General features: G+C 39.7%; 1 protein-coding gene across 2 annotated transcripts in view; it reads right to left on the bottom strand.

Annotated features, from left to right (window-relative positions):
- Window positions 1-14,061, bottom strand: part of CRB1 (crumbs cell polarity complex component 1) — a 100,842-nt gene extending 86,781 nt beyond the window's left edge. The window contains exon 1 of one of the 2 annotated variants that reach the window (XM_061378859.1): window positions 12,922-14,061. In XM_061378859.1, the coding sequence (XP_061234843.1) occupies window positions 12,922-12,997 (76 nt within the window). In that variant the 5' untranslated portion in view covers window positions 12,998-14,061. The remainder of the gene's footprint in view (window positions 1-12,921) is intronic. The other variant, XM_061378858.1, reaches the window with a different exon arrangement.
- Window positions 14,062-15,628: the final 1,567 nt, after the last annotated feature.

Raw genomic sequence — 15,628 nt, 5'->3', positions numbered from 1 at the left:
CTAGGAGGACAAACGTGTTTTACAAGGTGAAGTGCTGGACTGACCTTGAACATGAAAGCAAAGCCCTCACTATTAGCACAGGAAAATGTTAGATTGCAACACTTCACTTGAGAAGCAGAACTAATTAGAGAAGATTAACAGAAATGAGGCATGACCCATGCCCTCAAATGAGGGCATGACTGCAATATGAAAGGCTGAATCACTGGACCCCTCGTTGAGGTCAAGATCTTAAAAACACCAGGACTTTTTGAGGCCAGTAGCAATTTTTGCAGATGTTCCTGTGGCAGCTGAACATGCATTATAACATTCGAGCTCTGTTCTGCACAAGGGAGTTTCTTCTGTGTTTAAACTGTTTTCAGCCTTGACGACAGAACACATTTCAGAGCATGGGGTTTTATTCAGGACCATGTTCACATTTCTCTGTAGGGGGTTCTGAAGAAATAGTGACTGAGTGTGCAGTAGAGTGGTAACACTAGAGATTTTAGATTCATTTTTTTCATGAAGTTAGTAAATAAATATCTTTCTTTTCTTTTAATGCAATCTCAGTTGTACTTTGCAGTCTTTTTCCTCATACTTTCCACTTACCATTTTTTACTGTCACTAACCATCTTCCCACAAACTGTAAGGATCTTTTTATTACTGAATGGCAATAAATGTTCCAGAATTGGTAGGACAGTACTTCTGATATACTCCCTGAAATGACTGCTTTACCAGCACTGTAGTAACGGGCTCAGCTAAAATGAAAATGGTTCACATGGAACTGACAGGGTTGGAAGGGACTTCTGGAGACCTAGTGCAACCTGCTTGCTCATAATTTCATCAACTACAGTAGAAAGCTCAGCAGCTTTCAACTATGATGTGTCTATTCCTCAGAACTTTCCTTAATGATTTTGTAAAAATCCCTTATTTTCAGGAAGCCAGGTTTACTGTAAGCATGTGTAACCACATGTTTGTGGTTAATGGAAGTGTTGGTGCCCATCAGTGATTTCAGAAAAGGAGCAGTCACGCATGAAGACCTGGAATTCTTCAGGCTGATTCAGAGTCTTGGCATAAAGATGTGCAGGTTTAAAAGAAGACAGGAAAATCAGTCTCAGCTCCCTGGTGTTTGCAGATATTCTAATAAAAGTAGGGAAAGCATTCCTCTCTCTATAGAGAAGTTGTCATGTAATGTCTGAAACTGAGACACAATTAAATAGTGTTGGCAAGCCACTGTGTGGGTTTCCTCTAAAACATCATGTTTCTGTGTTAGCCCAAGAAGAAATGATGCAATTCAGGATGCAAACTGATTTCTGATTGCTGTTTACTTGTTGTACAAAAATCCCTGCAAATTATTATAACAATCTCCATTTTATTTTAGTAGTAATGAAGAATGCAGTTCTCTCAAAGTTTGAGCTGGGATATAATAAGCAGAAGTTGTTGCCAGCCAATGAAATTCTTTAATTAAGACTAAAGAATGTAGTCCTACTTCTGTTCATCTCAAGTATCTCAAAAGTCATTATTCTCTAACCACTTGAAAAGAAGTGGATTGCAGCCAAAAACTTCCTGGTTAGATAAATCAAAGCCATGTTGGTCCTGGCTGGATGTAGTACAGCAGCATCTTCACTGAAACAAGCAGACTTACAAAGTTAAACCAGAATAAATAAAACTGAAATCAACTCTGCTGAATGCTGTTCATGGAATATGAGGAATACATACAACATATGTATATCTTACAGTAGCAAAGCCATTGTCAGCTTGGAGATGATGGTTGGGGATATAGCAGGTCCACTGTAAGGTACTTTCCTCAGCCACTGGGCAGTGGGAACGTTTACAGAGATCTGTTGGAACAGAAAGTGCCCATATGAATCTAGAACTGGTGGGCACTTCCTCAAGCAAAATGAAGTGTCTGAAGGAGTGTTGGGCTACAGTAGAAGCCATGTAGTAAAAATAGATCTGGTTTTGTTCTGCTGTGTGTGCAGAACTGAATCTTCTTCCTTATTTCTTTCCGTCGCTTGTCAGATCATTTCCAGCAAACAGACAAACCAGTCTGTTTGCTGGAAAGATCTTATCTGGATTCTTCAAAGGCATTCGGTGCCAGTCCTTCCTTCTGTTTAATTCCATGAAAGTTTTCCACAAAACACCCCTCAGTTTTGTCACTTTGCTGCTATGGACAGTGGTGGAAGTTTGAAGTTGTCTACTTGTTTTTCAGGAAATCCATTGTTCTTTGGTAGCAGCCTTTGGAATGTGCAAATGGGAACTGATTATAGTCACTTTGCTCCTGCACTTTTCCATGAGCTCCAAAATGGGTGGATGTTAGACTGAATTGAATCAGACATTTAAGACATACTCAAGAGAGTACAGAACAGATAGTTCTTGCTATATCAAGCAGAGGGCATTTTTACATGAATTGAGGCTTGCAAAATGTTCAGTACCATTAGCAGTGAATAAAGAATTACAAATGTCAGCTGTGTTTAATGGGAGGTAAGTCTGAATTGGTGGGTCCTACAAAATGTTGGCCAGATACTTGCTTTTTGCGATTGCGTCGTGGAGCCACCTATTTGCATTCTGCTGTCATGATATATACTGCTCCAAATACATACACAGATAGTGATCCAAGAAGCTTGGATTATCATTCTCACAAACATATTTTCATGTTTTCTTACATTTTTAAGGTAGGAATCAGTCCAGCTTTACTTTCAACATTCTTTTAACTTCTGCTTTTTAGATTGAACAGCAACAGGAAGAGCCTAAAAGGGCTTTACACATTTTCATCACATTCAATAGCTGTGACGTAGTGTCTGATATATCAGTGTCAGTGTCTGGCTTCTTCTCTCACTGTCATTGTGTATTTCTTTTGTTATGCAGCTTCTGTTGCATATCTTACAAGGCTGGTGCTTGCTCTCTCTGTACATTATCCATAAGGCTATCAAAGAAAGGTAAGGAACTGCTGGAGAAAAGCAGGTACACTTATGACTTCTTTACTCTGTGTCAGACCTTAGCAGGTTTTGCCCTTTTTATAGTTCTTGAAGTCAGCAGATTCACAAATTAACTACATATCACATGGCTGTATCTTGGCCATTGCAATTGGACCGCATTTTATGCAGCCTGTAATTAACATTTCCAGAACTGTATATGTGATTTTCAGCTCCAGTTTACACTTCTACCCCACCAAATTGGACCACCAGCAGAATACTGTGGTACATCTAGCACTGCCCGCTTGCATTTAAGGGAGAGGCCCTGGAAAGTTGCCTGTATAAACAACAAGGTACAGGTAGGCAGATGCAGAGAGAATTCTTTTTGCATGCTTTGAGCCAGCTCTAATACAGGTGCACTTAGCTGTGCTAGCACACAGCTGATCTAACATGCTCTGCCTCTCAGCATCAACTTGGATTCAGCACAGTGCTAGCAAAACTACACCATTTCTGCAACAGTGGTGGCTGACGTTCAAGCAGCAGCAAGGTTCTGACATAGTCTCAGGGACTACAAGGATGGTGCAGTGGGACTCTTCACTAGGGACTGTAGTGACAGGACAAGGGGTAACAGGTTAAAGCTTAAACAGGGGAAGTTTAGATTGGATATAAGGAAAAAGTTCTTTACTGTAAGGGTGGTGAGGCACTGGAATGGGTTGTCCAGGGAGGTTGTGAATGTTCCATCCCTGGCAGTGTTCAAGGCCAGGTTGGACAGAGCCTTGGGTGGCATGATTTAGTGTGAGGTGTCCCTGCCCATGGTGGGGGGGTTGGAACTGGATGATCTTAAGGTCCTTTCCAACTCTAACTATTCTATGATTCTATGACTTTTTCCAGATGCTAGGAGGTTGGTGAGTTGTACTGCAGGCTTTTTGCTGATAACAGAGCCTGATCTCTTCTTCAGCTGTCTGGATACTTGACTATTTTCAGATTCATGGATGGTTAACCCTAGCTGGAGCAGTACCACAGCTGCTTTTTAAGTACCTACAAATTGCCACAAAGCTTAGCAAAACACAACCGAAGCTACTGCTGTATACAGATGTATATCAAGGCTAGATTATTACTGTGAGGGCTTTGGATTCCCTGCTGCGAGTAAAACGTCAGTGCAGGTTACTTAAACTGCAGTTGCTTGAGTCCTTGCAGACTGATGGCTGTCTATCTTTCCGAGTTCTTGATTTGGCTTCCTGTCAAATTATGTTGTTTTCAAAGTCCTCTAGCTGACATGCGAAGAAAGGAAGAAATGTGTCACAGTCAGATTCAGAGCTAATGCCCTCCTTGTGGAGCAAAGAACTAATGAAGTGCTTTGTACATCCCTGTTAGAAACCCCAACAAGGGAGAATAGGAACTATCAAGGGAAGAGTGCGACCAGTGTGTGCTGCCTTTCATCTACTCCTATAGCTCCCCCAGCAGTCTGAATGTGAATTAGTGCAGCTCTGGGCTTAACTAGAGGGCAGTCAGCCTTTGGCAGTCCCAAAACAGAGACATAGTGGTACCTCTCAGAAACTGCCAGCAAAGGAAATATCTGGCCATTGTGTCCAGGGCTGAATATTTAAGTTGGGGTATGCAGGTTAGTTTGTTTACCCACAGTCTTGATCCACTGTGGCTGAGGGCACTTGGAAGGAATGCATCCCATCTGTGGACTGCCTGACTAATGCAATTAAAGATGCTTTGTCGGTCTCATTATTCCAGGAAAGGTTAAGGCAGCAGGATCCCAGTATGCTCAGCCTTGGGCAGGCAAGCAAGAGCAGTAAAAAGAAGCAAGGAGTTTTTCCCCCTGAGCATCTACCCAGGCCACAATTATTCAAGCACAGCACTCCCCAGTGCAGAAGGATGCACCAGGCAAGTGCCCTGATGCTTAGTTGCTGGAGCGGGGACGCTGCATGTAACGGGTTAGCAGCCCCTGTCCCTTTTCACCCACAGAAATATTTAGCCCTAGAAATACTTTTATTTCTGTCCCCGCTGATAAAATTTCAGGCAGGCAGAAGCTGCCCTTCCCCTCGAGTTGCAGCAGCCACTGCAGCCTTGCTTTGTTGATGCCTGGAGAGGAACGTGTTTTGCTCAGCCTGGAGGAGTCCTTTAGAGCTCCAGTGGCAGCTGCGTGGTGTGTGTCACCACGAGTCAGGCTGCCTGTGGAGAAGTGTTGTCAATTGGAGTATTTGTCAAAAGATAGCAGCAATTTTCTGTTGACCCATTTTATGGGTGAATAAAATATAATCAATATAAAGTAAACGTGAGAATTTCATGGGAAACAGGTTTATCTGGGGTGGGGTATTTTTGCTATTTGCTGGTGTGAGAGGAGTTTTTATATGTTATAGCACTGAACGGCTGAGGAAACAGAAAAGTACAGCGAGAACTGATGAAACATGCCAGTCTCTAAAACCAGCAATCTAATATAAATCTAGAAAATAATATGCATCCTTTATCTACTTGCTGCCTAGTGTCTGTGATTCTAGATGAGTCAATTAGGTTGAAAGGCTTCCCTTAGGAAATGAAAATATCAGCACCTTTTTTATTTTTCGAGCCACCACAAAGAGCAAAGGGAATACTCAAGGCTGCCTGGAAACTGAGGCATTGTTCAAATTATTTTCTTAATGCTGAGATGTGAATTATCTAAAAAAAATAGGGAAAAAAACCCCAAACCCTAAAGAAAGAAAAAAGTAGAAGTATCCTTGAGAGGTCTTTGGTTGCAAAGCCCTGTAGGCTGGATGAAAGGGATCTAGACTGCTATTTCTCTAACTTATTTATTAGGTGCAATGCACTGAATATCAGGAGGAAAGGAAAATGGATTAATACATACCCTTTTATTGCTTGGCAGTTGGCAGAGTATATGTGTATGGTTTTTAAATCTTGTTTTATAATTTATTTTTTTAATTGTCATAAAAGTAAAATTTTAAGCTTCTCTTAGATGAAGCATTAGAGTGAAGACACCTAGAACAATGGTAATTTGTTGTAGCTTGTCCAGAAAGGCCATTTAAAAGAGTTTCCTAGGAATTATCTGGTGTTTGTTTTGGTGCAGTAGGTTCCAGTCTTGCATCGATTTTTTTAATATGCAGTGAGAAGCTGGCTATAAGATTTAGGTTCAGCAGGTAATCTGTGTTTTCCATTCCTTTTCAACTTTTTGACCACAAAAATCATACTATTAGCAGTCCATTCATTAATTATATTTTCTTGCATTCTACTACCAATATATCAAATATACTCAAACTGAGAGTTAAGAGGTGATTTGACTCCAGAATCTGGAAATTGAACTTCATCTTTCTAGTAGGGGGTACTATTGCCATTACAACGAGGTCCTTCAATAGCCAAAGTACTTATTTAAAGCCAAGGGTGCCAAAAAAAAGTAGGTACTGTAGTTACCTATACTAAAAAGTAGGTAATGTCTCGAAGAATGAGAATAAGCTATTTTCTCACTGAAATATAGGCAGGAGCTTTGTAGTTAGTGCCACAAACAGGGCTGTGTTCAGGGCTGCCTTTGTTTTGACCATCAGATAATCCTCAGTTGTGGTGCAGGAAGAAAGGGAGCCATCTGCTTGTCCAGCCCAGGAGCTGTGCCTGAGCTGCCCTGCAGCCTCAGTGCCACCACAGCCCTTGGGGCAAGTAGAGACCTGTGCTTTTCTGGGACTCCATCACCTGAGATCTTCACAGATCACCCCCAAGGTGGTGCTGAATGCCCTTCATCTGTGTAACTCCAGCTGTGAAACAGCAGTCTAGACAATCTCTGGCAGGTATTTTATCTAACCCACTCAATAAAGAGTTCTGATACAGTGATTTAATTACCCTTTGATTGAGAAAGTTCACTCAATTCTTCCCTGCTGCAAGTGGAATCTGTTATTTCGAAGAGCCTGCCCTACCAAAGGTCACAGGGAGGCAGCCAATCTAACTGTCTTCCTTGATTGCCATTCTCTTTTATGTAGGTAGGACTGTAATTGTTTCCTCCCTCAGGCTTTTCTTCCAGTGACCCTTTCTCACAGGGCACATCTTTCTAAATGTATTCCTGTTTTTGCTGTCCCTTTCCAGCATTTTCCTAATTGCCTCTTGCTCACAGCAGCACTCAAAACTGAATACAGCTAGTACTGAATAGTGGATTGATTACTCTCCTGTGTCTTACATGTCATTTTCCTGTCAACACATAAAAACTAGCTTTTCAGTAGGGAACTACACAATTTGGCCATCAAGATTTAAGTATTTTCTAAACAGTGCTATTTTTCTCCTAAATTTCTTCCTGTGGGGAGGAAAAGATACAGGGAGTTGGACAGGGACAGGACTCCTCAGCTGCCTTAGGTTCATCAAAAGTAACACAGGGGAAAAAAAGAAAACCAAAACCAACTCTGTGGATAGATAAATGGATATAGGTGTGAAGTTCGGGTGGAGATACTTTTCAAATTTTTATATATATTAAAACATTGGGTTTATATTCTTTTCTCGTATGACATACTGTAGCATTCCAGAACCTGTTTCTTCAGTATATTATGTTGCACAATGTATCAGTGTTTCGGGATTCATGCGAGGTCTGTGGTGCTGGTTGAGCATGAGTGATAAAACATCCTTTTGCCCAACTTCCTTACTTTCCCATTAGACTCTTTCCTAATAGGCCATTAGTCACAAATAACACCTGCTTATAGAGACTGATTGCTGTCCTTGCTACAGAATTCCCTTTCTGTTCCTTGACTGTGAATACATCATTCAGTTTTAGCCTGTATTGCCAAAATCAATGTCATTTGAGAGCTAAATTTTCAATGATGTTGATTCTTGTGTTGTAATTTCTGGATGACTACCATGGGACGTGGGCAAATGTTTAACCTCCATGGGTTCTCGGCGTCAACAGTTCCCATTTTACAAAGCACGCAGCAGTAAGGTTATTTGTAACCTGCTAGTCTTGCTCTGCTATTGGAATGGTAGGTGTAGCACCTTAAGGATACCTTGTAAGCATTTGAATTGAAAGGCTCAAATACACGTTGGGATGTTCTTAATGTCACTTTTATGCAAACAGCTCCATCTTGCAGAAGTTACTTCCTTGTTTAAAAATTACAGGGCTACTACTTTACATTGCTAGGATTTCATTAGATTCCAGAGAATAAAATTTCACAATAAAATACATAAATGAAAAGAAAAAAACAAAACAAAACAAACCCCCTTACGATTGGGTCAGGAAGCTGTTGCTTTAAACTCATTGAAGATGATGGCAGACATCTGAAAGATATTTCATTTTCTATATGATAGAGATGCAGTGTGTGACAGCTAGGACAGAGGGAAAGCTGCGGGGCTTGGTGCCTGTGCTCAGACATTGCTGATTGCAGCTCTGACAGGCACTGAGCTCCACAACAGGCTAATGAGGATCTGCTGAAGTACTGAATCTGCTGTGAACTCATCGAATGCACATCCCAACAATACTTCTCTGGGAAGCTACTGGCATCATCTGAGTGTGCATGAGCGATGAGCAGTATGAGCAAATGTCTTTATAAGTAGAGCTTTATTCCTAACACAGTCATTAAGCAGCAATTAGAAGCTGAGTAATGGGAATACATGCAGGAAATTAAAAGTTCTTGTCCATGGGGAAAAATTGTATAATGCCAACATCTCGGAGGGGTTTTCCTTGAAGGGGAAATAGGGTGAAACTAAAGCTCAGATATTATGCTCACATTAACAGCAATTCCAAATTACACTACATTCTTAATTTATGAACATTTGGGGGAACTTTTATAAAGTAAGTAGCAAACAGCTTTTTTTCTCTGATGAAAGGTCACAAAGCCATTAAAATGGAGAAAAATAGATTTGAGCATAAAGTATATTTTTACTGATTTTATTTTGCCAAAAAGAAAAGACAACAATTCTTCATTAGTGATAAATAATAAATTGTAAATTTTGTTTAAAAAAAAAAGATGAGTTGTTGGGTGTTGGATTAAGATAAAAGATTCTGAGCTTGTACTCAATCCTAAACAGAATTACTTCCAAATTTGATGCCTAAATATACCTGTATTTACCATAATTTCTCTTCTTCTGTTTCTTAAGCAACCCTCTGCCCGGAGTTATATGCTTGCAATTCTTGTTAGACAATAATATGGCAGCATTTAGTTTTCAACGTTGTTCTGGATTTGGGACACACTTCTTGTCAACTAGTGTATGTAATTATTCATGTTCGTCCCTCATACAGAGCTGGCCATCTCTGGATGCCCTCCAGGTTAATTTTCTCTGAGTGGTTGATTTGGTATAATTTGTGGAAAAAAATTATGTTCACAAAACCCTGTATAAAACCAGCTTGCACTGTGGGCTTGCATACAACGCTCATAACCATGGGCATAAGGCATAAGTGAATTTGCAGATCTGTGCCATTATCTTCACATCAAGGGAATGGGGAATCCAACTTCACATATTCATAGCATTTCAATTTTAGACAAAGCCTCAAACTCTGTTTATAGAGAGTCCATAGGTAAAAATAATGGGTTCTGTGTAGTCTGACATATTCATGTTTTCTGGTTTGGAGATTTAAAAAGAAAATATACATATAAAGTGCAGGGAATGATATACCAAAGAGTTTCTCCAAGCCACAGGTGATCAAGGTTATATATAGTACTACATATGGGTTTTTATAAAGTAATGACTGGCAAAGGAAAGATAATTAGTGTCTATGATTTAATTTTGCCCCAAAAGTAAAAAATACTGCTGTAAGCAAAACAATTTCCAACAGAAAAAGCAGCACAGGATAATTAATAAAAGGAGTTAGAGTTTTCCTCTAATTGATTCATAGCTCCAGTGGTAAGCCAGTATGGGAAGAAAACAGGCTGCAATATGTGTTTTGCAAAGCCCTGGGAGACAGCAACACGTGAATTTAGGGCTAGATTGCAATGACTTGCCCACATCTTTCCACAGGCTTGTGGCGTTGAAGCATACTTGTGATGGACTCTGTGGTGATGTCAAGAAGACAGAATGTGAATTAGGATAAGCATTGCCTGCCAGCAGAGAGATCCTGCCCCTGGGTACAGTCTCCACACCTCCACCAGCAGCATCCCTTCACCTCAGGGATATGACAGCAGCAAGTATCGCAGCAACCTGATGGATGCTCTTGCCCCAAGGCAGGCCAGTGTACAAACAAGAAGGCATCAAGGGCTCTCCAACAGGCTCCTTCTTTCTGTGCCAAGAGAGGACTAAGCCCACAATCTTCTCAGAAATGCAACTGCAGGATGAAATGATACCCGTGGCCTTTTTAATCAAGCACGTGTCTTTCCGAGCACCCACATTCGTATTTGCACAGGTGTTGCACCTGACACCATTACGTTGGTCTTTCCAAAAGCATTTTATACAACTGGAATTAAAAAACCTCCAGATATTGTTGTAGGAAGGGTGTCAAAATCCCTGTTGTGGTACAGAGGACAGGACAACATTCTTTAACACCTTGGTCTTCAGCTTTATAGAAAATTTCTGTGCAGCCAGAAGTTTACTACCCACTCAACACTTAGTATTGTACAGGAGTTAAAGAATAGAATAGCATAATATATTCCAAAGTAAGCATGAGCTATTTTACAAATAAGAGGGCATAGAATTATTTTAATAATGTTAAACCACTTTGGGTTAGTTGTTTGCTTGTTTGGCTGGGGTTTTTTAGTTTAACATATTCACTTTATGCTATATGTGAATGTAGCAACATTCCTGAAAATATGCTTTTATTTCATCACAACTTCTTACTAAAAGACCTACTGTCTGTATAGGACACTTCTTAATGTATGCATACCTCTATTCACCTCAGGAAAATGAGTGAGCTGAAAAAAAGTTATATGCAGAAAAGTTTTCAGGAAGCCTTGGCTTCTAAATACTAATCATTTTCCAAGTTGTTAGGAAAAAGAAACAATTATAAAGAAGAATTTAAGCAGGACCTAGCATTAGAATCCTTTTGGGGAAGACAAATCCAGTAAACTGATTTTCAAAATATAATGGCTCATTTAACTTTTATAGATGTCAGCAATTATCTCTGTTCTGTTTTATCCTCAATTTTTCTATCTTGGTCTTTCTCAGCTTTAATTTTTAAGTAAGGAAGTAATTGCAGTCAGTTCTGCTTCTATTTCTGTTTCATCTGTTCACAGTCATGTTTTTGTTAAAAGAAATTTTTAGCAGTTTCAAATGATGTAAAAACTTTCTTGAGAGCAAATATCTGTCAAGATCATTAAATACCCTGAATGGGTAGATACAGATATGGTCCTGAGCCTCATTCTGGCTCCTGCTGTAGCTGCTCCATCCTGGTGTATCAATATGTATCACATCAGATTCCAATAGCTACGAATCTACCTGAGAAGGAGAGTCCTCCAAGACAGAAGAGCCTTTTGGTTGAGACTGGCCATATGGCCATAACACAGAGAAAACACATGACATCTGAAGTGTCATCCCAGCCAACTATGCCAAGGGAAAAGCACAAAATGACATACAGCTACTTTCTTTCCCCCCTTTGGTATACTGCATTGAGCAGAGCTCACCCAAGCTCAAAGCCAAAATTTGTGTTTACCTTTTTTGATTAAAAAAAAACCCTGATTCTTGGGGAACTTTTTTTTCTTTTCCTTTTATTACTTTCTGTAACTCTATCTTTGTGTGTAATGCTTTTAATGAGACCCTTTCAATTTCATAAACAGTTAACTTTTATGCCCTTTCTCAGAGCTTTTATATTTTGTTACAATTTGTCTGCCACCTGTACAAATTAAATTCTCCTAACGCACTCCATTCCTGTTACTTTAACTAGGTAGCAGACTCTGAGACTTTCTGCTTCTTCATCCTACAGCATACAGACTTTAAAACCTGCTTTCTGTAAGTGGAAGATCCAGCCTCTTTTCTCAGGACGCGTCCTGTTGTGAGTTAATTTAGAAAGAACACTTTGGCTTCCCTGATTCACATCAGTACATCCCCAAGGAAGAAAACTGCTAGGATAAAATGATGCTTCTATGACATTCTGTATATTTTGCTATAATTTGAAGTGTGGTTTTGGGGAGGTTGATTGAGGGTTTGTGTTTTTTTTTGCGGGGGTGGGTTTGGATGTGTTGCCTTTTTTTTAGTGCTAGTTGATCCAACTGCATCTGTTTGCTTTTCAGTATTTAATTTATGTTGGGTTGTAAACTGTCCAAGTAACAATCTGAGTGATGCAGCAACAGAAGGTGACCCAGATTACACAACACTGTATGCTAATGCCGTCTTCTTGTTTAATGGCAGCTGCTCAAAGCTTTGTCTTACTGAGATTCACATTCAGCAGACACAAATCAAACAGCCTCTTCAGACAGACACACATCCTGCCTGTCTTCATTTTAAACATGTTCAAGAGCTACTGCTTTTCATACACATACATCAGCCTCACCAGCTGAGGCCATTTAGCTCCTTGGCTTGTATTTACTCTCAACCATCTGACACAATTATCAAGGAAACCCATTGTGACTTCCCGTATTTTTCATACTTCTGTCTCTGTGGAAGTCTGCCGAGAATATTTTCTCTATAAAAATAGTTGGACTTTTATACTCCCTTGTAATGGAGGCATTTAGAACATCAAATATATCACAGTTGTTTAGTAACTGATTTCTCTAGAGGCTGGAATTTAAAATGCATATATAATAAAACAATGAGTTCTACTAAAATACATAACATGATCATCTTGAGCAAAGGATAAATTAGACTAAAGTTTAATCAGATAGGCTTATGCTAAAGCAAAATGCAGACTTTAAAGTATAGGTACAGTTATAACAGAACATTTTATTGTTGCATTTTAAATAGGAGAAGCAAGGTACTAAAATGCTTTCATTCCTCATTAAAAAAAAAAAAAAGTTTAAACATGAAGATAAGGAAAGCTATCATGCAACAAATTCATGCAACTTTGCTTCATCCAAATCTTTTTGGCATATCTATCAAATTTTTAAAGCCTTCTGACAACACAAGCTTCCTGCTAGAAGTGCATGTGTAGCCATCTACCCAGAGGACATGTCAGAACAATAAGAAGAAGTGCAAATCTTACTTTTTAGATGGATGAGCAGCAAAAAACTGAGGTAGAAGATGAGTAGAGAGTTAATTCTTGAATGAGCCATATTCATCCTGAAAGGACATTCTCCCCCGAGTTGTCTGTTGTCCAAAGGGCTGGTGCTGATCCTCACTGCTTTCTCATTTCTGAAACTAAGGTAATACCCAAGGCACCCAGTCCCCTATGAGCCATCTTTGCCCATGCCCTTCATCAGCCTGTTCGCTGCAAATCTACAGACTTTGATTCAAAAGGCAGTTGTGCTTGTTAAGGTTTTACTACAGCAGGTTTGAGTGATTTTTCAAACCTGGTGCAGATTTGTCTGAGCTGGACTGGAGTCTTTCCACAGCTTTCTGCTGCAGAATGATGGTGAATGGTGTGCTCTGCCTGGCTGACACTGCACAGCAGATAAGGCACAGCACTCTTTAAATCTTTCAAAATATATTGGTGTTTTCTAGCAAACCTCCCTTACATCACACTTCTGATTCACAGTGTAAATACTTTATGCTTTCTTGCATAAAGTCAACTAACAAATACTCCAGTATTTTTTCCGTATCTTACCTCATTAGCACATGGAGTAAAAAGATGAAACATTCCCATTCTCAATCTTTTTGCAGTTAGACAGTAGCCTGTTATCTTCCACAATATTTTGTATTTTTGTTATTGTTTACACTCCATTTAAATGGTTTTGCTGTCACTAAAAAGCATAATAATTAGGAGCTGGCACAGGTCCTCTGAACTTCAGCAGGTTGTGTTGTAATCTTGAACTGCTCATAGAGGAACCAGTCACTTGCAGATTCAGGAGATGACATAGTAAGATTGCTAAGAGGAGGGGAAGGGGCCAGGTGATGGACTCCTCATTTCAGCTAGAGCTGGCCTTAGAAAAGGTGACTGGTGCAAGTTCAGTGTGTCTGACCATGCTGAAAGGAGCTTTCCCCAGCTGCCACTGCAGTGCAGCACTGTGGTTCTTCACTGCTGCACAGCACAGGCAATGAATGCTCTCTTTCTGCCCAGAGTTGTTCTGGTATCTAACGCTTCATCCATTGATTACAGCCTTGTTCACAGATATTAGAGCCTTGGCCTAGGCTAGCAGAAAGGAAGAAGAAAGACAGCAACAGCCCCAGCAGCCATGCTCAGATGCCACGATGCTGGTACAAACTTTGGCCTTCTCACACCTAAAACACAAGCAATAAGTTCATATGTTTACTATGGGTAAGCTACCCCATAGCAATGATTGCTGTAGCATCATTCAGGCTCTGAGACCAAGAAAGGGATGAGCTGCCTGTGTGCCAGTGAACTTCCTCTTTCCATCATTGTCTCTTCTACCAGCCTTTCTGGCCCATGGCCCTCAGTGCTTAGCACTTGCTCTCCTTGACTCAGTGCAAAGACCAAGTATTACCAAGCCCAGGAACAACCCCAGAAAATCTGCTTGGCCATTGCTATGTTACACTACTGTAAAACTGACACTGCTTAATAAATCTTGTATTGCCTTTTGTCCTCCCCAATTCAGTGGAATAATAATTTTATGTGTACACTTAACTAAGGACAGACTTGAAGTCAAGCATATGTTTAAGGCCTCAGGTGAGTAGGTAGCAGACTGTTGATGCTTGATAACTTTGCAAAATTTGTTTATAATGGTAGGTGCTTTAAGCTCAGTGAACGGAATAATTTCAGTATTCCTCTTGCTGCAAGGCCCTTCCTACATTCCCACCTCATTCATGTGCAACTGCACTCACCCACTACTAACCTTGTAGCACACTGTTTTCAGACTCCCTTTCATTTCTGGCACCAGAAGTTTTATCGCCTCTGGTTTTCCTTCCACCCTCCAGCTTCTCTACGCGGTCACCTCCTACCCACTATTCCTCAAGGGGGTTTCAAAGAGCTCTGGTCTCTTTGATGGCAACCCAGGCTGGATTCCCTGGTCAAATATCAGGGGCTGTGAACTATGATAAACTGGATTCCTAGTGGAAAGTACTCACATAACTATAAAGTTAAACATAATTAAATACATATATAAAAAATATAAATAAATAGGAGTAAAAATATAAATGGCTAATTGTATTTTCTAGCTTTTTTTCTTTTAGTAATCCTCTTAGTTTAATATGTATATTTATAGTTGTTTGGAGGTTGTCCTCTCCTTGCCATCTGTCTATTTAGTTTTTGTTTCAAATTTTCTAGTAAAATACATAAGCATTACAACAGGAACATGAAAATATTATTCTGCTGACTGGGAAATCTTCTGTTGGGCTAAACTATGCAGTTGAGTTCAGTGCCAATCACCTGCTTTAAATACATTATTATTCAACTTAGAAGAACAACATTTTCCATTATAACGTTGAACAATTTTTAAGTTTTTTTGTGGAAATAGTGTACATTAACAGGAATTTGATACGATTTGATATGTTATCTTATGGTGGTTACAACTGCTGATTGAGCTAATCTAACTTTTACTCAGGAAACAACATACTAATCCAGAAATTCGACGAAGAAGGCATACTTCCAATGAATGTTAGAATATATTTGGTCTGAAGACTACAGACTTAATATACCAGCCAATCAAAAAACCAACCAACCAACCAAAACCAAAATCAAACCTTTGAATATTCAGAAATAAAGACCCAAAATTCTAGATAAGAGAAGATGAAGTTTTCAGTTCTGAGGAATATATGGTGAGTACAGAAAGGAAGCAGTCACATCTATTAAATAT

Source organism: Neopsephotus bourkii, unplaced genomic scaffold, assembly GCF_033783945.1.
Source record: "Neopsephotus bourkii isolate Nb327-2 ecotype Australia unplaced genomic scaffold, CSIRO-AGI_Nbou_v1 NB_1768, whole genome shotgun sequence".
In the NCBI taxonomy this organism is placed as follows: domain Eukaryota; kingdom Metazoa; phylum Chordata; class Aves; order Psittaciformes; family Psittacidae; genus Neopsephotus; species Neopsephotus bourkii.
This window is presented reverse-complemented; position numbering and strand designations above follow the sequence as displayed.